This window comes from Telmatherina bonti (genome assembly GCF_933228915.1).
Source record: "Telmatherina bonti genome assembly, chromosome: 21".
NCBI lineage: Eukaryota > Metazoa > Chordata > Actinopteri > Atheriniformes > Telmatherinidae > Telmatherina > Telmatherina bonti.
The window spans coordinates 15,304,010-15,329,444 of record NC_136630.1 but is presented as its reverse complement, the minus strand read 5'-3'; the positions used below and the strand labels follow the sequence as shown (position 1 = coordinate 15,329,444).

At 38.5% G+C, this 25,435-nt stretch overlaps 1 protein-coding gene across 1 annotated transcript; it reads left to right on the top strand.

The window, feature by feature from the left end:
* The first annotated feature begins 298 nt into the window (after positions 1-298).
* On the top strand, positions 299-23,775 carry ccdc186 (coiled-coil domain-containing protein 186). Its single transcript, XM_079260317.1, has 16 exons — positions 299-403; positions 2,057-3,033; positions 3,376-3,502; positions 4,743-4,871; positions 6,911-7,123; positions 7,418-7,537; positions 8,789-8,893; positions 9,516-9,614; positions 10,715-10,801; positions 10,891-11,033; positions 12,569-12,824; positions 13,063-13,252; positions 15,066-15,146; positions 15,437-15,665; positions 21,621-21,840; positions 23,468-23,775. The coding sequence occupies exons 2-16, from the start codon at positions 2,111-2,113 to the stop codon at positions 23,528-23,530; spliced, it is 2,985 nt and encodes a 994-aa protein (XP_079116443.1). The 5' UTR covers positions 299-403; positions 2,057-2,110; the 3' UTR covers positions 23,531-23,775.
* The last annotated feature ends 1,660 nt before the right edge of the window (positions 23,776-25,435 follow it).

The window sequence follows — 25,435 nt, the reverse complement described above, 5'->3', positions numbered from 1 at the left end:
TACACATACACACACACACACACACACACACACACACACATATATATATATATATATATATATATATATATATATATATATATATATATATATATATATATATATATATATATATATATATATATATATATATATATATATATATAAAGGTGGGTCACTGACTGCACATCGTCATGTGTCGACGTCACTATTATACAGTCTACGTCAACGTCGGATTAACGTCATCCATCACTGTGCTGTCATTGGTTAATATCGGTCTATCGCTTGTGCTACAGTGGCCATATTTGTTGATGTGTCATATCAGAGTGACTTGTTGGGCGATCAGCAGGTTAAACTTGGTGCTCCAAGTTCATTATTTTCCTAGATAGGTCTGAAAGAATACACCATGGGGTTTTGGCATTTGGTAGGTAAAACCTGTGCACGTTCTCATTCACCCGATTTGTTACCTAAGTTCCATGCTAGCGTTAGCAACCTTAGCTAAATTGTGAAAGGACTGTATCGTACAAGCTAACGCCTTTATTATCAATGTTAGCTTAGCCTGACTCCAATATGTGTGGGCTCTTTGATCCAACACTATGTCAATATGCAGATAAGTTTAGAATCAATTTTACTAGAACTGTTAGTTTAGTAATTTTCAGTCTGTCCCGTTTTGGCTTGGTTTTCTGTGTCCATAGTCCTCTAATGTTGTATCGTAGCTAACTAATGAGCTAGTAAGCTAAAGTCATTACAGGTAGTATTTAACGTTAAATAAACATAAATGTATATTATCTTGAGTATATTTACACGGTATGTTGGTCGTGTACTTGCTGTCACCACCCTGACCACGTTCACTATGCACTTAAACATTGTATCTGGAAAGTGCTGCTAAGACATTATTGTAACTCGGGTGTTATGGCATGACACCTGTCTGAAGAGCATCTTCAGCGTTGGACATTTTAAAGTGTTCACAGTTTGAAGAGTATTTGCGTGAAGAAGCATAAGCGTTGGTCCTAGAGGACTTCGGACACGGGGTTTTATCCGGAAACATGACGTAACACAAGTAGGGTTTAAGCCTTTTCAAAACAATATCTTACACTACACTACAGAGTTGTTTAAAAGTTGCAGAACCTCCAGTCAATAGCAACCACCTTAGTAATCAGTGAAACTGTCATTGCTGACAAAGCCCCTTTCATTCAACTGTTGAATTCAAGTTGTTCAACCAGTGTTCTCTGTTTCAGACTGAGATAGGGATACTTATTAACGTTTTCCACGATTTGCCATAGACATAGTTGTTTACCACTTTTCTTTTTGCGTAAATACAGATAAAGCTATGTCTCCAAAACAACTGCCTCTTTTCAAAGCTAATCCATCCAGTTTGTATTTCTTTCTCTGGCCGAGTGTACTTGGACCTTTCACATTTATTATGTAATAGCTTGATCAAGCTTATAGCAGTCACTTTACTTAATGTTTAGTCTTTGTTCTCACCTACAGTTAAGAAATAAAAATATTTTTCTGTCATTATTTCCATGTTTTCGCCCAGTGTTTTTCCCTACCCTCTTACCATTGATTTATGTCTAATCCTTGTCCTAACTTCAAAAAGATCAAAGCTCATTAACTTTGAGGAGGTGACCACAGGACAACAATACAGTTATTTGACTTTTGCTCTGACATATTTGGAAGATCCTGGCAAGTTAGCTTTACAGTTAATCATGGATGGATTTGCAATGCATTTTCAAGACATCTTCCTTTTAGGTAGTGATCTTGAATACCTATCTTAGTTGTGACATTCTTTGTCACACACCTTCCTGTTTAACGTCATCATAGGAGTTTACAGAAACACGGCTTGTTAGTGTGTGACAGTACTAAGATGTGTTTGTCTAACAACTCTCAACTTTTCCTTTTACTGGCAAATGAATCCACATGAGGGCAGATAGTTTTCTTCCTCCACAGTGTTGTTTTTTTACCAGGAAGGCTCAAAATGTAGAGCACACAGGACTGCTGTGAAGGTGACTTTCAGGTCTGCGCCAATTCAATTTTTTTCTCTTTTGCCTGTTTGTTTTCTTTATCTCTTTGCCAGATTAAAAAATGGTGAGGGGCCATTGAATTGCCAGGTCCTGCTGTACATCCACAGATGATGGAAGGATCAGAAGTCAAGTCAGTGCCAGAAGAATCACATCCAGCAGATCAGCTACACAACAGCACATATAATGTAATAGAAAATGAACAAGCAGAAATATGCAGTCAAGGAAAAGACGAATTACAGCTTGACAATGAATTAATTACGACAACGGCAGATATTGAGATGGATTTAAGCCCAGAGCGAGAAGCTCAAACATGTAGTCAGGAGGATCTACCTTGGAGCGAACTGGCTGCTGAGACCAGATGTGATAGTATAGGTTCCAGTAAAAATGAAAAAACTCCAGTTAGTCTTTCAAATGAGGCTGCTCCTGTTTTGGTGCTCTCTGTCGGCCCTGAAACTGTAGTAGAAAGCTCTTCTTCTGTTCTTGAAGGAACAGTAGAGACTTCATTGACTTTTGATGCAGCTGGTCCAAACAGCAGTGTGAATCCATCAATCGAAGTTGCCAATTATTCCTCAGAGTCATCACCTGTTGACAATAGTGGCTCAGCTGAGACTCCATCTTCATCCTCCTCTGTCCAAAGAACTTCCAAAAACTCCCCTACTGACTCTACAACAACCTCTGGGATCTCTAATGGCCCCCCCACTCCGAATCCTGACACGCTCAGCTCTTCGCCTGCTTCCAGCCCTCAAACCAGTGCCAACAGCTTGGTCCCCTCACATTCCTCAAGCCCTTATGACACTGACTGCAGCCGAAAGCTTATTTCTCAGATACAGCGCTCACTGTCACAAGAGTCGCTGCTGGACGAGCTAGAATCTGAGCTCTTGGCTTGTCAACTGCCTGAAGGTGAAAGTGGAGGTCAGAGAAAAGGGAGCCCACCTTTGAATGGAGTCCCTGCAGACCAGGAGGGCTGTATGGTGGTCTTTGAAAAGTGTGTGCAGTACAAATATGCACAGCAGGAGAAAGCTATTGAGAGGTAAATTTGTTTTGTTGTAGAAAACTTGAAATATACTTACTGGTGTTTCCACTGTTGAAATTAGACTTGGATGTAGTCAGCTAACAGCTCTTTTAAACTTCTAATGTTAATGACCTTTGTATGATTAAGTTGTAGGAAATGCATGTAAATCTGCTATTTTTTTTTTATTTGTTTTTAATGTTTTCGGCAGCACTACTAAGTCTATTGAGTTTATTTGCATATCGTTCCTCTCAGATTTGTCTTAACAGTATCTGTTTCTCGATAGTCTGAATTCCTCAGTATTTTGTATGGGCTTGACCTAAATTGTGAAAGTGTGTGTGCATGCTAAATCTGTTTGTCTAGGTTGCTTGAGGAAAACAAGAAACATCAGGACCTGATTCTTGGTATCTGCTCTGAGAAAGACAACATGAGGGAAGAGTTGAAGAAGAGAGCAGAAACAGAAAAACAACACCTGACCACCATTAGAAAGGTCCCTTTTTTAATTCTTTATGATTTTGTCATGTTGTCCAGAATAAAGTCACATTGATAGTTGACTCAAAGCAAACATATGGTAAAAGAATGGACTTTATCAGTCATGTTTGTCTCGTTAAGCTATTTTTAATATCTATTGAAAACTGTGGAAATCTGTTTACCATATGTTGTGTCATCGGAAATAGTCCACCACAATGTTTTGTCTGACTTCCTGCTGGAGCTAAGAATCGACCTTGGCTTGTTTTGATAAAATTGCAGCTGTAGATTTGTGAGTACAACTGGGGTCTGCTACAGTTGTGGCAAAGCAAGACTTTGTTCTGCTGCATCTATGCAAATGTATCCTAACACACACAACCTCTCTATCATCTCTTCTACATAATGTAGAATTAGAGTAGAATGGAAGTAAAAAGTATTTTGTTATTCCTCACTATTGATGTAATTTCAGAATTCACAGGTTTAGGCTGCATTTACTGTTGTGCAAGTGAAGAGACAAACCAAAAGGCAAATCTTGTTAAGCTGCACCTGTCACACTGACTCCAATTCAATTAAATTTGCACTCTCGCCCTTTTATAGCTGGTAATTAGGGATGTCAAACAAAGCAGCCTCTAGGTAGGAGAGAATTGCACTGAATCCCGATAATTTGTATTCAGAAGGCATAATTTTAATCTATAATATTATTTATTTTTGTCTAGTGTGTCTCTACATTAAGCTTACCATCTCTTCCTAGCATTTTAAAGTACAAGTGGTTTTTCCATTCAGGGGGCCTCAGTGGTTGCAGAATTGCTTTAACCATGGATAGAGCAGTATCTGATTCATGCATTCATAGTAAGAGTTTGTTGGAGGACTGTTTAAACAAAAGGATATAGAAGAGATTTTCATAACATACACTCAACTTATGCTTGGATCCCCTTTAATTTATTTTTCAAACCATAGATTTATGTTTCTAACAGAGTAAACGTCTAAGAGCACTTTTACATGAAATAGTCAGATTGATGATGACTCTGGTAGCGCAAACGTAGTCCTTTTATGCTCTTCGTCACAGAGACGTCATTTCTTTAATGGTAAGAGAATGGCATATCGAGGAATTGTACAAGCTGGGAACTGCTTCCACTGCTTTCTAGCCACTAGGAATTTGTGTTAGGCATCATCTTGTGGAACAAGCCAGCTCAGGTGTGGCTCAGGCTTCCATATTACTGAACACATTGCTTACACTCACCGTGTATCCTCTGTTTTTGCAGTTGGAGTGCAGGGTAGAGGAACTGCTAAAAGAGCTGAGAGAGTCGCGAGATAAGCTAATCCACCAGGAGCGGTCAGCAAAGGCTGCCCTGCAGCAGATGCAGAAGGAGACGTCATACCGGATTGAACAGGTATGACTGGGACCTAAACTTGTTGCTAAGCTGGTCATACAGGTCAGTTTTGACTTATTAGTCAGACTGACTTATTTGCATGTCTGGTCTTGCTCCTTTGTATTGCTATGATTATCACAATAAAACACACAATGCAGTTTAAATATACATCCATTTCAAAGACTTGCTGGCAGGAATACCTCAGAGAATGAAAATGCCAATGAAAGCCAATGAAAATGTTTTAAGCCAAATCCACCAAGTGTATTGGTATTTACTGGGACTTAGCCCACATGTACATAAGTAGAGCATCGTTCAAATGAGGAAAAAAAGCAAATCACAACACTAATACAAAACTAAACAGCTATCAGTAAACATGTAAACAATAAGAACAGCAGCACAACAAAGCTCATCTAGTTTCCATGAGTACATGTCAACATCTAAGCTTCTGAAAAGGAGAGTCTTGTGAGAATGCAATTTTAGTGACTTGAAACTATGTTTGTCTGTGAATTAAAGACTAAACCCAGTAAAAAAAAAAAAAGAAAAAAAAAAGTATTTTATATCTGTGTTAAAGGGAATAAGCTGTAGATGCATACAGGTATACACAGGTATACTTTGGTTACTTGTTAGCCTCAATATGAATAGAATAGAAGTACTTTATTCATCCCAACTTGGGAAATTTAGTTGTAATGTAAACCATTTGTTTGGGTTGGTTTACATGCTGATTACAAAGGCAACACTTCTTGAGTTATGGGATGTGTTATAGTGTCTGTACTGAGATGCTGGATGCATGTCCCCTTTTCTTTGTTATTGGTTGGGTTCTGGGTTGTGTATTTTTCTGGTGCCTCTGAGATCCTAGGAGTTTGGGGGGAAAAATGTTGTGATGCCTAAACTCCAGAGGAATTACAAATAATTTTTTTTTGTTGTTGTTCAATAACACTGCAGTGTCTTATATCTGGGTATTTGCACACAACCATCAGCTGAACATTTAAGGTCTGTGCACACCAACTCCTGTTATTGCAGATTTAATCACTTGTTAAACAAATACTGCAAAAGGCACATTTTTCATCCTGAGTTTGCACACCTGGTTGAAACGTTTTCTCCTGACAGTTTTGTCACACCTCCCAATTTTTAATTTCACAGTTCAGTGAGCAATACCAGCTAGATTTTAGAGTCGGATCCTTTTAAGCCTTTTACCTCTATAATTCCTCATTTGTATTAAGATGCTAACTCAGTATTAATCAACTGTGAGGTTTCCGAACACTTGCATATATTAATTTATAGAAGCAGCGCAAAATAATTAATCGTTTGTATTTTTTGTCATGTGAGCAAAAATATTGAGTATTAAGATGTCTGAAAACCAAAAGTAGTTGGAACAATTTTCATCACCCACCATTTCTTACATTAATTTTCTTTCTTTTTTTCTCTTTTTTTTTTTTTTCTTTTCTTTTTTTTTTTTTATTCACCCAGCATAACCAAACTTCAAATTAAATAGTTCTCCAGGCTGCACATAGATGCATAAATCTGTTGTCATCAAACTGAGAAGTTGCACATGGCCATCTTCCTGGTGTGAGAAATTGTCACAAAGTCGTAAGATTAGAGGGGAAAGTAGTGATGCAACCACCACCATTATGCTAGAAATAATAGTTTTCTGATTTTTGACTTGTGCCACGTTAAAATGCACAAAACTGATGAACCGGAGAGGAAGTCAGACACCAGAGATTGTAGTGAGTTTGCAGACTCCCAATCATGTATTGCATTACTGCATCAATATAAGCCAATGGCATCATTCCAGAACTCAACTGTTCAGAGGACAAAGTGTCCTGTGACTTCACAGATGCTTTTTATAGACACCAAAAAGGACAAGGCATGAAGATTAATTGTAGAACGTGAGCAATCTGGTAATTAACCACCATAAAAACGCTTGGCTTTTGCTTGACTGCATGCAGGCAGACAATACCCTGTATTAACCTGGATAAAGGTTGCATCTCTGTAGACTAGTGAATGACTTGAATGTTGGAGATAACTTGATTTTATCTCATGACATTAAAAAATAATCCTAGGTCAACAAGAAGTGTGATGAGGCACGCCAAGAGAAGGAGGCCATGGTGATGAAATATGTGCGGGGAGAGAAAGAAGCCCTTGACCTGAGGCGGGATAAAGAGGGTTTGGAAAAGAGGCTGAGGGAAGCTGTTAAAGAGGTAGACCGCCAGGCTCTCCGAGGGAACCAGCTGGCTCAGGAGAAGGGACGACTACAGCAGCTGTACGATGCTAAGGTAGGAACAGTGAAATGACTGCAGTGTGCTTATATTACATAGTGACACAATCATTTGTCCTATAACATTAAAAATGGCAAAAAGTTGCTCCATTTAGTACTGTTTTTATTTAAAAAAATCATATGAATATCTAATCTTGGAGTTTCTTAAAGTGTTGAAAGTGTTGAGTAATTGTTAATTAAGTTATAAATAAAGCACATGTTGGAGGGTTTTCACTGCAAAGTATATCAGCTCAGTCTTCTGGTCACTGTTTGATCTTTTGGTATCGTCTTACGCATTATTTTGTGTTTGTAGGAAGGGGAGGTTGGCAGGTTGACACGTGAGGTGGAAAAGTTGAAGGAGGAGATCAATTCCCATCTTATCAAAGTCAAATGGGCCCAGAACAAACTAAAGAGTGAAGCAGATGCCCATAAGGTAATGTAAACCTACACTGTTTGCCTTTTTTTTCTCCTGTTTTCTGCATACAGAAAAATGAATTCCCCCACATGCAGAGCAATTTAAATGTCAAATCTATCTAAATAGCACTTAAATGTTATAAAAACACACAAGCATCTGTTATTGGTACTTTTGTTTTTTTAATCAGGGATTCAAATCCTATGTGGTTTCAGTAGACATGCCTGTCTTTAATATTTATTCATACACCCTGTTTTGATGAGATATCTGTACCTTCTATAAACAGAGGATGACATTTGGTGTTAAATCTCAAAGGGATTAGAATTCAGATTAAGAGTAACTCTTGACCAGGTCACAGTTCTTGTCTGCTTCAGATGATTTTCATACCAGAATATTCCTTTTCTGTTGAATTTCTGCACACTGGAGCATCATGTAGTATTCATTGCGCTGTCTGAGGCTTATTAGAAACACTAAGAATGTGTGCAAAATACTGGTACATATTGATATGTCAGCTAATCTGCGACAGCTACTTTGTCCTGTCATTCTGAAGGATAGCTACTGTCTCAGACTTGCTATGGCTGGATATTCCTGTGGTTACTGTGTATGTCTACCATCTCATCCTTCTGCATTAAGATTTTGTTCAAATAACACACTGAATCCAAATAGCTACATTTACCTTAACAGTACATGAGCAATTCATTTTTTTTCTGCCGACATTTGTTGCAGGTGTAATTTACAGTGTTCCCATTTCTCCTGTCATTAATACATTTCCTCTAAATAAGTCCTCCTCTAATGCCCATGCCTGCTTATTGAAGATGCATGCATCTGTACAAATGACAGTCCCCTCCCTGTTTAATGACTTTTTAACAGCAGACACCCGTTTTCCAGGGGCAAAGTTAAATGGAATGAGTGGTACAGTAATGAACTTGAAAGGAAGTCATCATCATTGTTGCTATTTGTGAAAATGTCTTTTACAGAACAGTGGTTTAAATTTTAAGAGCCTCCAAGTGAATATACGTCTGTAAATGAAGGATTGGTGTATATGTGTGGATGTGGTGTTGGGGGGTTATTAATCTGTAGTTGCTAAGGGCCAAAGTTGTTAAATGTTTCTGTTTGTGGTAGTGATGTGTATTTATTCACACACCAGCTAGAAAACAGACACAGAATATCCATTTAACAATCGTTGTTATGGCTGTGTGCTGGGATTTCTCTGAAGTAAAATGTTTCTTGTTTTAAGCTACAAATGCTTTTTTTATGCTTATTTGTCTGCAGGAAACTAAAGACAAACTGAGAGAAACAACATCCAAACTGGCTCAGGCTAAAGAGGAGACTGAACAGATCCGCAAGAATTGCCAGGACATGATACGAACCTACCAGGTTGTGGAAAAATAATTTGGTTCATGTGCAAAAAATATCTCTGGGTTCAGTTGGGAAGTGAATGTCTGTGTGGATTTGTGTTGTTTTTTTTTTTTTTTTTTGGAAATATTTTGGGCCCGTACTTCCTTGAAATAGAGATTTTGTAATCTCAATGGGACTTGCCTGGTCAAATAAAGTTTAAATAATAAATACAAATGACATTTAGCTTATATACAAGCATCTGACGGCATTGTTTGTATTATTTCTGTTTTCAAAAGATAGAGGAAGCAAAAAGATCTGTATTAAGCAAAGCTGGTCTTCTAAAATGAATGTCTTTTGTTTAAGGAGAAAGGCAATTTTCTTTTGTACCTTATGATGGTAGTAAAGAGCTGTGTTAGTTTTGCAACTGTTTTAGAAAGATTAGTTTGGGCTTCTGTTTTCTCTCATCAGCAGCTCTTTATCACTGAAAACACAGACAATGCTTCTACAATATAACAGCGCACGTCACAACACAATAAGATGAACAACACAGCTGTAAAACCTGTCGTTGTCTTTTCGTTTTCCTGTTCCCACATTTTAATGTGCAATCTCTCCCTCAGCTTTCACTCTTGCGTCTGAAACCTTTTACTCCTCTCTCCTTTAGGAATCAGAGGAGCTCAGATCCAACGAGCTGGATGCTAAACTGAGAGAGACCAAAGGAGAGCTGGAGAAACACAAACAAGAACAAACAGACCAGTTAGAGGTAATGTCCAGCTTTGACACATAAAAGCACTTTCTCCTAAACAGAAATCTGTGTATCCGTGCAGTAGTTGGGTATTTGCATATTCTGTTTGGACATTGTGTCTTTAATCCCTTTTTTCATTTTTATGTCTACAGCCATACTTTTCATATAAATTAGTTTTTTTTTCTTTTTATCTGTTTGACTGTTTATATAATATAATTGCATAAACAAAATTACAATATTGTCCTTAATTCAGAGTTTTATATTTAATCCTGCTCTGGTCTGTTACTATTTGGCCTTTCGTTGTTGTTGGTCTCTGTCATCTTTTTAGATAAAAATAGTTGTTTTTCCCCATTTGAGAAGTATAAATGTCTTAACTTAGAGTTGACGTCATCTGCCTCCTGAGCTCTACACGCAGACATGCATAAACATCACCACACATGGACTCAGTCCAAACACAATGGCCTGTTTTTCTCTGTGTTGCTCTAACGGGAATTACACTTTAAAAATAAATGGCCTAGAAATAATCAATATAAAGCTACGTGTTTCAACAACCCAGAAGACATCACCCATTTCTTACAGTCATTCTGGAGAGATGGTCAGCTTCCCATGGCCTTTACAAGTTTGTTAAATATCTTCATGTGTGAACTATATTTTCTCACATTTCAATATTTTTGCTGGATCATATGTTTTCTCACACATTTAATCATCAGAAGATATGCAGCCAAATTTAACTCTGATTCAGTTACTCTGGTAGCCAGTTGTACAATTACTAATGTTCAGCAGGTTGCCAGTCTAACAATGTGTGCCTATTATTTCTAGGCCAGGTTCTTGGATGGCCCTTCATTTTGACATAGACCTCCCCTGCTGATTGATAAATTGGTCCAAGCTTATGTTTATTTTAGCAATGTGAGTTTTGCTCAAGAGTTGATGCAACTTAGTCTTAAATTATGCAAAAAAAACCTCTTTCCATTACTGTTTGAGCAGTTAAATTTAGATTTAATGTGAAAGGATGAATGGAGGAAATAGAATTTACCAACGTCTCCATCTTCTTAGTGTGTGTTGAGATTTCTAAACAAAGTGGATATGTATCTAAAGTTCAAATAAAATAATCATTGCAGGTGCACCGAGTGAAGGCCAAAGAGCTGGAGGACCTGAAGAAGAGTTACAAAGAAAGCATGGATGAGCTTGAAACTCTTCGCACCAAGGTTTGTCATGCAGAATAATGTCTGAACATCTGCGTGCATGACGACAGCGGCGCATGTCTGCCATTTAACGAGGGAATCTCGTTGCTTAGTTAAAGTGTCTGGAGGATGAGCGGCCACGATGGGAGGACGAGCTGTCCAAATACAGGGAGATCATAAACCGGCAGAAAGCTGAGATTGGCCGCCAGAGAGAAAAGCTTGAAGAGGTCACTGCGCTTCAGGATCAGCATCAACGGTATGACAACACACATGGATCATCAGTGAATAGTACTTGATGTGAAAGCCTGGACATGTTGCACACTACCAAACACTGAAGATGGGTAACTTACTCATCAAGCCAAGGATGGACATACTAGCTGGTTCACATTGATATTTCTGGTTTCTCTTTTAATAAGCATGTTTTCATTTAAAGTCAGTTAAGTCTTTGTTTTTCTGATATAGTTTGGTATTAAATCCATTTAATTAAAAACCTGAACATTTTCCATCTTGGACAAACAGCCATGGTTTTAACGTTTTCTCAAGACTGGCACGTGAGTTCTAATTACTGAACTGGTGGTAATGACTCCAGTACTACAAATTATCATTTAATGAAATGATTAGGAAGCAATTAAGTCTGATCATAATTTTTTTTTTTTTTTTTTTTTTTGCTATCACAGATTAAGCTGCTTAGGTCAATCTAACCATGAATAATGTTGCAACCTGCACTTTTTCCCTTTTACCTAGTTGTTAAAGCCCTGAACTAAAACACTTGTGTGATTGTCGTTATCAGACTGATTCTGATAAAACTTACAGGTTATAATATAGTTCTTGTTCCCTTTTTGTTGTCCTTCCTCCTTCTTCTTTTTGATCATTCAAAGATAGGCCAGGGACACTGTATATAGCACACAGGACATGACTCAGGTTGCTGAGAGTATACATGCATACCTGTGGGTGTTTGTGCATGTGTTTGTGTGTCTGTGTGCCTCTGCTGGCCATATGAAGACTGCTTGTTTAGAGTGAGGCAATGTTATTCTCATTTTCAGCAGGTGGTACTATCACTTTTTTTTTTTGTGCAAACCTGTTGATCTTGTTTTCTGGTTGTTGCGTTGAGCAGCAGGATGGTTTTTACATCAATATGCAACATTTTAAGCAGCTGGCAAGAAAGAATTTTGACTGAAAGAACTTTGGCTGTAGATTCTGACCATTCTCCAGATGTTTTGTCTATGAGATTTTACGCAAAGTATTTTTGGGTGTTTACATCCATGCTTTTTTAAAAAAAAATATGAATTGGATATAGACGAGTCCAACCATCCCTCTGCATTAAAAGCTAGCATGTGGAAGTACGTCAGATAGTTAAACTGGCTTAATTTGCTTGGAAAGCCTGGTTTGTTTTTGTAGGTGCGACTGTGGATCAAAGATCTGGACTCCGGTCCACCTACAAATGCAGCTCTCCATAGGCAGCTCTGACCTGGAGAAAAGGCTCATGGTCAGACTTTGAAGAATGCTACAAAAGTTCTGAAATAGAAACACCCCAAGACCATTCAGATTTGATGCAGCTCCTTGTTTTCCTCTTCTGTGGTGGGAACAGAAGTTGTCCTGAGTAGTCCCACAGGCTTAAAAGATGTATGAATAGTTGTTTTATCATTATATCATTGCCATATGAATCATAAGTTAATAATGATGTGAAAGAATATAGTTTTGTTTTTTAAATTCAACATTTGTGCTATTTAATAGACCTCTAGTTAAGTGAAATTTAGGCTCATTATCTCTCATGTCCTTCCCTAAACATAGTGACAAACAAGAGATTTCATCTCTTCAAGAGGAAGTGGATAGCCTGACCAATCAGATGGTTGACCTGCAGCGTGATGTTCAAGGCAGCAGGGAGCGGGAAGCAGAGTTACTGGGTTTCACCGAGAAGCTGAGCAGCAAGAACGCTCAGCTGCAGTCAGAGAGCAACGCTTTGCAGTCTCAGCTGGATCAGCTTAACAACAGCTTTACAGAGCTCCAAGCAAAGCTGGAAGAGACCAGCAGGCTACTGGACGACAAGGTCAGGGCACTTGCAGTTAAACAAAGTGTGCTGTGCTGTTTTTAAAGATGTTTTTTTTTGTTTGTTTTGTTTTGTTTTTCCTCTAAATGATCAGTCATTGCAACAAATAATTTTATGATGACTTGTTTGACCTAGAACATTGTGTTCCCTAATATCTAAGAACAGACATCGCATTATTATCTTGCAACTTATTGTATCATCACTCTAATTTTCATCTACACTACCATTAATCCATTAGTCACGGCAGCTGAAACAGGAAGAGGTGCTGAGGCAGCAGGAGGTGCAGGGTCTGCAAGAGGAGCGGACAGCACTGCAGACAGAGGTGGCCAAACTAAAAACAAGAGTCGAGGAGCTGAGGGATGAGCTGGTGACTCAGAAACGAAAACAAGCGGCTAATATCAAGGACCTCACCAAACAACTAACACAAGGTTAGAGACACATTTCAGTCTTTCATATTTGTTTTCTTATATTCTTTGCAGAATGCTGAAGTTTGTGTCACAGTGATGGTAAAAGAGGTTAAGAGCATACAGACAGATGCAGAATAAACTTGCTAACTTTAAATGGTATCAAGCCAATTAATGTTTCTTACCTAAGTCTCTAGGGAATGAAGAGTACTTGTAAAGCTTCAGCACTTTTAGGTTGTATGAATAGGTTGTTCTTAATATAAAATTACCTTCGGGGACACATTAAGCGTCTTATAAAGTTGCACAGTGAGTTTAAATCAGTTTTTCATTCATTCTTACATGTTGTTCATTGCAATCCTTTGACTGTGCGTTAAGGTCTTGGTAAATGCCAAAAGCCTCTGCAGTCACTTGTCTTCTTTAGGACCAAGCAACAACCTACAGCAGACAAAAGTAAAGCCTGTGCGAAAGGGGCTCCAAAGTGGAGCAAATTCCCAATGAGTCCCATGTCAAAAAGGCCAACTTTACAACCGAAATAAACATGTTTACAGCCTAGTTCTAAAAAAATTATTATAGGTTTAATAGGTCAGATTTACCTTCATGACAACTGTAGGGAGTAGGGATGCACTGATACCAATACCAGTATCAGTATCGGCTGAATACCAAGCTTTTGTACTCGTAATTGGTATTAATAAAAGTGTACCAATGCCCGATAACACACTTGTCAAGCCAGCGCAGATATGTTTGATGACAAGCTTCGGACAGGTTATTAAAAGAAATAAATGCCTTAAATGTTAAAATGTGACAGTTTTTGTTACATTAAAAGCTCGATCTTTGTTTTAAAACCACATGTTTATAGTTATATTTAGGTAAAATGTGCCAAATCAAAATAAAACTTGTTGAAATTGTTAGATCTGTAATGTTATTATTTGTATTGGTGAGGTAACTTCAGAAAGGATGGGTAATTTATTACAACCTAATGAAGTCTTACACAGTTATTAGAGCAATAATAACTATAGCCACATTAATGTTCACATAAACAGATTTGGTATCGGCAAATATCGAAATTGGCAGATACTCAAATTTCAGATATCTGTATCGGAACTCCCAAAAAATGGATCCGTGCATCCCTAGCAGGGAGTATGATTGGGGTTTTTTTCAATAACTTATTCATTTGGAAGTAATTTCATCTGGAATTTTCGCATAATTGGGGGTGAGTCCTTTTGCGTTACATGCACCTGATATCCAGCTGCAAGACGGTGGAGTGTAACACAAGTTTAATAGATGTCAATCATCCACCCCAGGCTTGCAGCCCCCCTCTCAGCTCTACCTCTTTGCCCATATTTGTAATTTTGTATTAAATTTTGGATCAAAACTTACAGCTTTCCACACCATGATATTGACAAAAACATGCCATATCTGGGTTGTTTGCAGGATGCAAATAAAACAATGATGCAAAAAATAATCAGTGCTCCCACTGACTGCTTTTGTTTTCAGCAATGCCGCGTAGATATTCAGATATATGCATATGATTGAGTAGAAAGGTCAGCTGGACAGAAAATGAAACAGCAACTCTTATCAGTATGCACACTCACTTGCCATAAATGCTCCTGAGTATTTGTTGTTGTATTTAGTTTACACATGGTGGCACTTGCTGCTATTTCAGGCCTCTTGCGAGGTAGTTGGCCGGATAATCACTTTAGGAACTTGGGAGCGAATGTTGGAATATTTTTGTTTTTGCACGCGGTCTCCTTAGAATAAGTATGAATTATTTCCTGGCTGCATTGCATGTTTGAAAATGGCTTTAGAAATATTATAATTTCCTGTCTCTTCCTTCCAGCGCGTAAGCGACTGGAACATGTTGAGAATGGAGGCTGTGACCGGGATGCCAGCAGTATGGGCAGTCGCTCCAGTTCCTCAGGTACTGCTCTGAGATTTGGTTAGTATTTAACATTTTATTGAATGATATTTGGGGGGAAAAGGCTTTAAATGTCAGTATTTTGTATGGGGTTTTTTTTTTGTAAAATGTTCAAGGTGATGTTCTTTGCTTTGGAGCGTAAAATGTCTCCTTGAAAATGCAAATTACAGAAATGCAAAGTGTTTTTTTAGCTTTTGTTTATGGAAAGCAGTAGCCCAGAAAGTTGTTGCATAACCATTCCAATAAAACATTTTGTTTGTTAATCTCTGTCTTTGTCCCTTACGTCTCCCCAGGCTCCTTGAATGCACGCCACGGAGGGAGCAGTGGTGTTGAAGAGCGTTCGCCGGAGAGCCAGTCAGGCCCGTCAGTGATGGTTGTGGACAACTTCCCAGAGGTGGACAAGGCTGTGCTTGTGGAGCGTATTGTCCGTCTGCAAAAGGCCTTAGCGCGAAAGCAGGAAAAAATCGAGTTCATGGAGGATCATATCAAACAGCTGGTGGAAGAAATCCGCAAAAAGACAAAGTGAGTGTCCCAGTTCCATGTTGCAGGGAGGAGAGAAACGGAGATGGCGACACAGCTTTCTGCTTTCATTTCTTTACTCAATAATTAAAACGACTGAAAATGGGCTGTTTTAATCTTTGTCTGAAGTGTGTAACAAGCTTAAATCATACTAGAACCTGAGACACAAGATGGAAATGGTTTCTGAAGTCCGATTTTAAGAAAATTCATGGATTCTTTTGTGTTAGCACCAGGACTCGCTCCATTGCAACACGGGGTTATGAAGAGCTTCTTTGAAATTTCCTGTCAAGTGAGGGAAAGATGACAAGATGGAATAAGCATTTTTACCTAAATATTTGACTTTAGTATTTATTGCAACACCAAGCCAGATGTTATGACTTCTGTCTGCATGATGTCTTAATGTCATTTCTTTGCCCCACACGTTTTCCCCACATTTAAACAAATCATTTTATGCAGAGCACGTAGTCGTTTGGATAAGCAGTGCCACAGCTGACCTTCGTAGGCGATATATGCTTACACACTCGGTTTTATGGCCTCATGCATCCTTTTGTGTCTCTTCGGCTTGTCTTCAGATGTTAATTCATGCAAGCACCACTCCTCCAATTGGTGACAAACTTCACTCAGACTTGTTTATAGTCTAGGTGATTGGAGGAGCGCTGCCTCTGTAAGGCTCTTTAATGATGCTCCATGCAAGTTTGTCACCTTGGGGAAAAATAAAGGCACAGTGCAAAGGGCATTCTGTCTTTTGTTATCGCATACTTTATATTTCAGTCACGTATATTTAAACCCTAAAAGTGATGCACATGTGCCATAATATAATCTGATCAAGCAAAAAGTGACTGACAACATTGAATAGTTTCTCTGATGGAAAAATTAGGAAAAGTCTAGAAAACTAGAGAATGCAATAAGACGTCATTTTTTGTTGTTTGTTTTGTTGTCTTTTGTTGCCAGATTAGGATTGCAGTCAGCTATCTTGCTTCATTCGTTCCAGGCTATATCTACCTTCTTCACTCAAATTTACACTTGAATCTATTAGCCTCAACCTACATTTAAGAGTTAAAATCGAGGACAAATCCCACGGTTGCAGTGCTAAATTTAACTCTGCCGAATCTCCGCTAAGCCCGGGGGTGTTACAATACCCAGACTCTGGATGTGAATCTGTCCTTTTTGCCTCTCTGTCCCTATCCCCCAGGGCAGCCTGGTGAACACTGATGAGGAAACTGTAAGCCCGAAGTAGGTGATGAAGAAAGGAATAGACATGTGGAAGCAGAGGCTTGGAGGGTCTTAGATTAGGGCCAGTTAGAGGAAACCACTTGGCTACTATCTTTTTAAAACATTATTTAATCCATACCACATTTTCCTACTCTTTTATTTAATGCATATTTTTCTTTTTAAGAAGTAAAATTGCAACGGTAGGAGGAGCAGTTTTGGGTATCACTGCCAAATGTTGCACAAGTTTAATCTGTGTTTTTGGAAGATGCGTCCTTGGCACTAAATATTCATTAGGTCTGCAGCTTTACTGGACTTTTAAGTCGACAGAAAAGGATTGAATTAAGCTATTATGTATCAATCACACCTGCAAACATGGAAGCATTTTGCTCTAATTTACACCTGTGAGTTGCCTCTTCTCTACAGCAGTGATGGCTGATGCCTTTGGGGGCTATTTAGCCTATTTGACTTCATAGACACTAACTTGAAATGATTCAAAGTAACTCAATGCTTTGAGGAAATACTTCCTGAACCAGAACAAGACTCCTACTTTCAATTTTACTGTTCACAGATTCTTTTTATTTCTATGTGCAGTCATCCTGCAACTTTTCATCCTGTTTCCTGGATGCCGTGTTCATGTGGAGGAAATCAAAGTGAGATTGTTGGCTGCAAAATATGGCTTAAAGTATGTTTCGGCTCATTTATTGCTAATCACAACTATGTGGTGTGTATAAGATTACCTAAAACATCATTCAGGAGCACTGATCTCTTTCCTTCAGTCTTCATATATGATGACAGAGAATTTAAGAGATCATGGCTTAAATGACGAGAACACGCATTCAGGAGATGCAAAGGCCACATTTAAATTTCTAATCAATTATTACTCATTCATCGTGAACCCACACATACTGGATCTGTTATTAGATATATGTTGTGATTTATCACTTTAAGGATGAGATTTCTGTCCTGCTGACTGTAAGACCCAACTTTTACTGAGGCTTGTTTCCTGTAGTGAACATGAAGCCAGTTAACCTGAACTTTTGTTTAAAAAAAAAAAACAACAACTCTGTATTTACATTAAGTTTGACTAAAATCTCATCAGAGTCATCAAACAAGAACTTGCTGCAACACGGAGCCTCCAATGAAACTGATAGATCTATTTGAAATGTTTAAATCTCTGTGGTTTTCAGTGGATTTAAGATAAGACTTTGACAAATGAAATGAAATGTTTTTTAAGTCACAGGAATATCTTTCTCTTGCTGTGTGTTATCTGTCTTGACACTTCCTGCCATCCAACCTTTGTGCATGCTTGCCATGCTGCCTTTGCTCAGGGGAAAAAGCTGCATATTTAAAAGCAAAGTCCATGTCTTTCTCATTTCTGACCTGTTGCCCACATCTCTAACCCTGCCGACCACTGCATGCCATTCAGCACATCATGTAGCTACATCTTTAATTTATGTCACTTTTTTGTTTGTTTTTTACTAAACACTGTCGTGATGGAATTGGGGTCCAAAAATGGACCCTTAAAAGCCTAGTCAGAGGTAAGTTTCATTTTATGTCCGTGGTAGCGCCGGCGTGTGTTTCTGTATGTGTGGATGGGAATCATTTATGGTGTTGGCTTATTTGTAGTGCTTGTGTAGCTATTGTTCATATATTTCTTTGCTTTGTAGGTTTATTTGCTTTAAGTTATAACACATCTGCAGCAACAATGTGTTTAGCTTAATGCTGTTTTACATTTTAGGTTGACTTTTGTAAAGAAAAGTAATAATAACAGTATGTTTAGCAGTTGTATTTTCCTTCCACAAACTGCACGGGCATGTTACAGTTCTTGCAGATAAATGCTTAAAATGCATTTAAATTGAATTAATTGGTAGCAGTTTTATTTTCTTGCATGCAGAACTATATTTGCAACAAAGTTCAGCTGTTTACATCTGTGTGAGGGCCACTACAATTATTGCATGGTATATAGATTTAAATTATCATAGTTTTTTTTTCTTGTTTTTTTTTTCAATTTAATATTCCAAGTTCTATTACAGTGATATGAAATAGATGCTTTATTTGAGCAGAATGACCAAAAGGCTCTGAAATGTCCTGTTATGTTTTTTTTTTTTTGTTTTTTTTTTTTTGCAATTCAAAGGAAACAATGTAATCGTCTCGAACAGGGCAACTTAACCCTGGTCCTCGAGGGCCGGTGGTCCTGCAGGTTTTCACGTGTCCCTGCTGGAACACGTCTGACTCAGACAAGCTCTGCACATGTCTGCTAAATACAGACTGATTTGAAGCAGGTCTGTTGCAGTGGACACACTTGGAAAACCTGCAGGACACTGTCCCTTAAGGACCAGGATTGAGTACCCCTGGTCTGGATAAAGTCCATAAATGTAATAACTTCTTATGGACTGGACCATTTTCTTTACTTTTCATAAAAATATAAATAAATAAATGAAATAATTTAAAAAAAAGGGGTTATTTCGGAATGGAAGGAAATAACCTCAAGTACATAGACTGATTTAATTAATTTATTTGTTTGTTTGTATATTATTCTGGATGAGCTGTAGTGGTGATGACGCAACACTAGTGGCTGCAGTTTTAATAGTTGTAGTTCCAGCATTTCAGTATTCACTCCTTTTGTGTTCTTGTGCATATTCCTCTTGGATCAGGCTATTGCAGTTCATACTTAAGTTTACCTTTCTACCAGGAAATGACAGCAGACACCACACAAGTCAACAGAAAGTTCAGTGATGCAAACATAAACTCTTTATTCCTGAAAATAGCCATTTCTAGATTAGATATCTGCACTTAAGGCATTTTTCCCCACTGTACTGCAGAGTCTGAAAAATTTTTCAAACAGCTGTGTATTTGTTGTCCCTTTAGGTAAGTTCCTCCTCAACAAATATTGTTGGGTTAACACACAAAGTGTTTCCCACCATGACAATAGTCATTTAAATAAAAATCATTCATTTCTTCCACAACTATTATTGCACAGTCCAGAAATGTACATATGCTCATCGACAAGATGCATCCGTGTCCAAGATTACCAGCTTGAATCACAACCCCAGACCATCACTGATCCTCATGTGCTTCATGCTGTGTGTTAGAGCAATAATAAATTATATTTTAGTCTGTTTAAAGAAGGAAATTTAAATAAGCTGAACAGAAATTCTTCAATTTTAACTCTGCAACTCTTTTGTGGACAGTCTGTGGCACATTTTACTTTCATCTTGTTTTTTAAATAGTAAATAAGATTGTTTCACTAATAGAAACTCTGCAGAGCAAGCCTGCTGCCTGGAGCCATCTTCTCTAATAGTTTGTGCAGATGCTTCAGTTGGACATGTGTCATTAAGTTGAGGAACAGTTGAGCGTATGTCATGGATAATAGTCACATGGAGAAGCCCATTCTCTGCAGGAGAAGTTACTCTGGGACTCCCACAGTAGGGCAGGTGACGATGTGCTGTGGGGTGGTGATGCAGAGTTAATGAACTTAACCCATGAATACTTTTTAAGTTTTGTTTCTTTCTTTTGTCTCTTTGCTGTGGAACAGATATTTTGTGTTTGGAAATCTCGTGTCTTATTGCAGGATGACAGTCTTGACTCTCACACTTAAGGTGTTGAATTACATTCTTGGTTGTTGACTATTAAAACTGTTGGGAGTCACACATCAGCTTGTGTTTAGCAGTGTTCAGAGTTGCTTGGGTATTCTGTAGCACTACTCACAACAAAACTGACAAAAGCTGTTCTCTGTTGCTTGTAAATGATCAGGTTGCTGTAGCCTACTTCTTACTGAATCTCATTTAGGATCAACTCGAAATGTCCCTCTCTGACACACCCTGAATTTGAATTCGAGCAATGCCAGTAGGAGGTTGAATGTTTGTGATGTTCAACAGTGGCGCTTTAGCAATCCGGCTGGCTTGAGAGTAAATATAAAATATTGATTTCTGCTCCATCCCAAGTCCAGGATGTTGTTGACCTTTTCTTTCGGACTGAATGCAGCGCTGTTACACTCTACGCACTCCTTTTTGAAGTCTGCACAATCAAAAACCTAAAGTTGCAAACGTGAAAGCTTTGCAGTCATAACCATGAACTGTGCAACCTTTGTGTTAATGTCAGAGGCCAAGTGCAGATGTTAGCTGCACGTATCGGTGAGACTCATGCGGTTTGATTCTTGCTAAATTCCTTAACTAACTTAAGACAATAATGCAGGAGGCAGTAATGAATATGAATCATGGTGTCAGCTCTGTCTCAATATGGTTTACTCTAAATTGAGCCACTTGTTCTCTGGGCTGCAGTGGGAAAACTGAACAACAGGAAGTCCAGTGCTGTTTAGTTAATGAATTCTCTTCTGTCTTTCTGACACAAACTTGGTTTAGCCTCTTTGTAACGTTGTTGCTGAGGGAAAAAAATGTATTCTAAAATTAATCTTACTTTCTTTTACAAATGCAGACATGAAGTTGATTAATTGGACAATGGCAGCTCATTCTAATTCTACCATTTTCATTACTTTTCCTCCACTGACAGGCGCAATAATCATTTTTCTAAGTATGACTGAATATGTCCTACGTGCACGGGTCCAAAAAGCCATCCCAGAGGAATTACCATTCCTGTAACATCCAGTGCTTTCGCTGCTGCTTATTGCTCAGTAAGAGCTCCATGCTCCCCAACAAAGACATTTAGTCTCGAGCTGATGCTGCGCACTCGCTCGCTTCTTTTTGAAGCACGTAGTTTGACTCATCTCCTCCCTGTCTTCCTACACAGAATTATCCAGAGTTATGTGCTAAGAGAGGAGTCAGGGGCCCTCTCATCGGAGGCGTCAGACATTAACAAGGCCCACCTTAGCCGGCGGGGTGGCATCATGGCTTCACTTTACACCTCCCACCCGGCGGACAGCGGACTCACCCTGGACCTGTCGCTGGAGATTAACAGGAAGCTGCAGGCAGTATTGGAGGATACGCTGCTGAAGAACATCACATTGAAAGTAAGTTGAGCCCCAGCAGGCATCGCTCCATTGAGGAGAAATGCAGATACACTGATTTTAATTCGGTGACAGTATTGATAATGTCAGCAGTCTCCTTCAAAGCCCTTTTAATTTGCTGTGAGTGTGTGATTGTTTAGACTTGGAGTGAGGAGATTATTAATTTCCTGATTCTCTGTTGGTGCTCGACCTTGGAGCCTGATGCGGTTTCATTATCCTTGTCAAAATTTATTAAAGAAGACAAAAGTTGACCAAAATCCAAGGACAAAAATCTGAAGTTCTTAAGGAAATAGATTCAAAGTTTACAGAATTATGTTTTTTCTGTGATAGCAGATATCAGAGGTGCACAGATGTTCTTAAAGAAATCTAAACCTTTTAGTTTTGGGGTTTTTTTTTCTTCTCAGAAAATTTAGATTTTTTTTTCCCCTTCTTCTTCTTCTTCATATTTATGCTTATTCACTGAAGTTCTCACACCTACACCAGCCCAGGAGACTGCCAGTTCCCCAGATGACTCTGTTTTAACACCTTCGCAAAAACTGTGAACAGTTTAATGAAGATTATTTATTGTTGATCGTCTTTAAGTTCTTTAGGTTCTGCAACGCAATCCGGCTAATGCATCACCCACAGCATGCCCCTGTTCAGAAGTTTCCTCCAACCTTCATCCCAAAGACATTCGTGTTAGAAGTCAGACTCTAATAATGGGAGTTTAAACTACTGTATTTGTATGTTCAGTGCTAAAACAGAAAACTATTTGTTGTCCAAGCTTTCTACTCATTTCTATCTAAATTTGATTTCAGTATGAAAAGCAACAAATACTGATGCAAGCAACCATTTTTTCTAATAACATTATGTTTGAAAGGACTGACACTATAGCTTTAAGTTCTGGTCCTCTGAATTAGAACAGTTATGTAAAACAGAGACAACCAGACTGAACTTTATTAACAAATCTACATTAGCTACAGTACTGGAAGAGCAGAAGAAATGGTCTCTTAAGAGGATGGGAGTGTAGGTGTGGATAAAAGCTCAGTTTAATCCAGAGATAGATGAATGTCAGACCAACCTCTGGATTCCATCTCACCCACATTCACAGAAAGTGTGACCATCCTATTTAGGCAACCATGATGTTGGTCTTTCTGCTCTCTTTGCACTTTTTTTCATGTGAGGCCATATTTTTAAAAGCATCTTCATATTTTGCAAGCAGTCGGCTTCTTGCTGCGTCAGATTAGTTCTGCAGTGTGAATGAGACTGCAGGTTTGTGTTAATGTGAGTGTATTTCCTAGTTAAGATGCTTCTTTTTGTAAATGAAAGATAAGTGCCGCAAAGGGAGAAGTAATTATGTAAAACAGTTACTTGAGAATTTCCTAAAATACTCCAACAGTCATACAAATGCTTTGTATCTATTTTGATAATGGATCCTTTTTATTTTTCAAGCATTTAATTATTGTTTTTCATAAAAATACTTTTTTCCACAGCAAATGTAAAAACGACCAAATCCCTTTTTACAAGAGTTCATTTTCTTAAAATGATTATTTATACATTTATTGTTTACACTTTAACATTTTGAATAAATAATTAGCTTCACACTAGTCAGTGAAATAATCACTGCTTCTTCCTTTACCTTTTATCTCAGGAGAATCTCCAGACGCTGGGGGGTGAGATTGAAAAGCTTATAAAGCAGCAGAGGGATCCTTAGGATGGATTCAGACGGAAGTGACGTGACCGTGTCACCAAAAAGAGGAAGCGGATGACTGATATAAGAGATCGTCAGTCTTCACTTATTTTTTGCTGCACATGAAGGAGCTAATGATATATTGTAACCGCCAGTGGGACGTGAGACCCCTTTATCTTTTTCTATCCATACGGAGAGAGCTTACTTGAATCATCATTATTCCATCCACTTTGTACCATCCTCCAAATTATTTCCTCTGACACATCAAATCCTCCTCTGGTTCATTTTTGCCGTTTCCAAATGGACCTCCAATGGCTTCAAGATGGAGCAGCATTGTTTAAAGAAGAAAAAAAAAGAAGAAATACTGACAACTGATGCCATTTTTTGTGAATGTTTTGCAAATTCTACCTGGAAAGTAGTTGGAGAATCTCCACTTTGATTTGCCAGTGAACACATCCTGTTAAGAGACAAATGAATCAGTAAATGCACAGTAAGCTGATGGAGGTGATTGTTGCCAACATTTCTGTGCTCGTCTCCCGACGTCCTTTTGCCAACAAACCAGATGTATTTTTGAAGGACTGCTTCGTCAGCTGGACTACACACGCTTCGTGGTTGAAGCAAAAATGAAACAGATCAGCCTGGGCTTTCGGGGAGCTTGCTTGCCATGGTGCGCTTTTCTTTTCTTTTTCTTTTTTTTAAATTTATTTTGCTCCGCACAGCACTTATGACCAAGCTGGTAAAGCAAGGTGGCTCTCATCAGCAGATCCACCTATCTGTGTGTGACACGGGTGCCCAACCTCAGGAAGCATCTTTGTGACGTTTCCTGCAGCTGCATTGCGTTTCAATGAATCTATGATAAATAATATCATGTGAAGGTTAAAATTGAATGTAGTTTTTTTTAATATAAATATATATCTCTATATATATATTGGTTTAATATAAAGTTTTTATTTTAGTATGTTTTGATTTAGATTTATTTTTTATGATTGTTTTTCATATAAGCAATTATTGTTTTTCTCCTTAATATTTGTTTAGAAATGACAACATTTTGAGTCTCTTCGTCAGTGAAATCTGGCCTGCACAAATGTTGTGGTACTGCAATCGTACCATGCGGTTCTTTAAAAGTGGTTTGTGGCAATCTTACCGTTCCCAGTCGTCACACAGATGCTTCCTGTGTGTAGAAGGCTTTTACATTATGTGCATGGCTGCATTTGATGGATGAAGAGACTAAAATGTTGTTTTCTTGAACACTCCTCTTTATTATAATTTATTTGTAGCATTACAGAGTCCATCGAGGTAAATCAAGTGTAGAAGAATCAAAAGGGAGAGCAGGAGGTCTGTGGCTTTAGCTCAGGAAAGCTGCAGAAATCTATCCAGGGACAAAGTGCAATTCTGTTCTTCTCCTCCTTGTTTTTATTTTCTTTTGTTCTGAATGTGTCTGTGTGCCAGTATACTGTTTTATGGCTGTGTTTGTGCAACATGCAACTGTGCTGGTGTTTTGAATATTTGAAATAGTGCGTGTGCATGGCTGCATGTGTGCCTTTTTTTTTTTTTTTTTTCTTTTTTTTTTTTTCTTTTTTTTTTTAAACCGCTCGAGCACGTGTACATGCTTCAGCTGTCTGCAGGTGTTTGCTCCACACCTCCACTCTAGATGGACCCCCAAGCCCGGTCCTTCCAGAGGGATTTTTGAGCCTCTCGGCCACATGACCATGCACACACCTGCAGCTCGGTGTGTCTCAGCAATGCACATTTGTCCCTGAGTCACCGATATCTGTCTGTCATATTAGCGCACGCCCAGCCAAACACTGCAGATTGGACCTTAGAGAGCAGCTCGGCCTTACAATGCCAGAGTGTTTTTTGTTTTTTTTTTGTTTGATCTGATTGCAGAAGCCGTCACAAAAGCATGAGCCTCCATCTCCATTTTTCCAG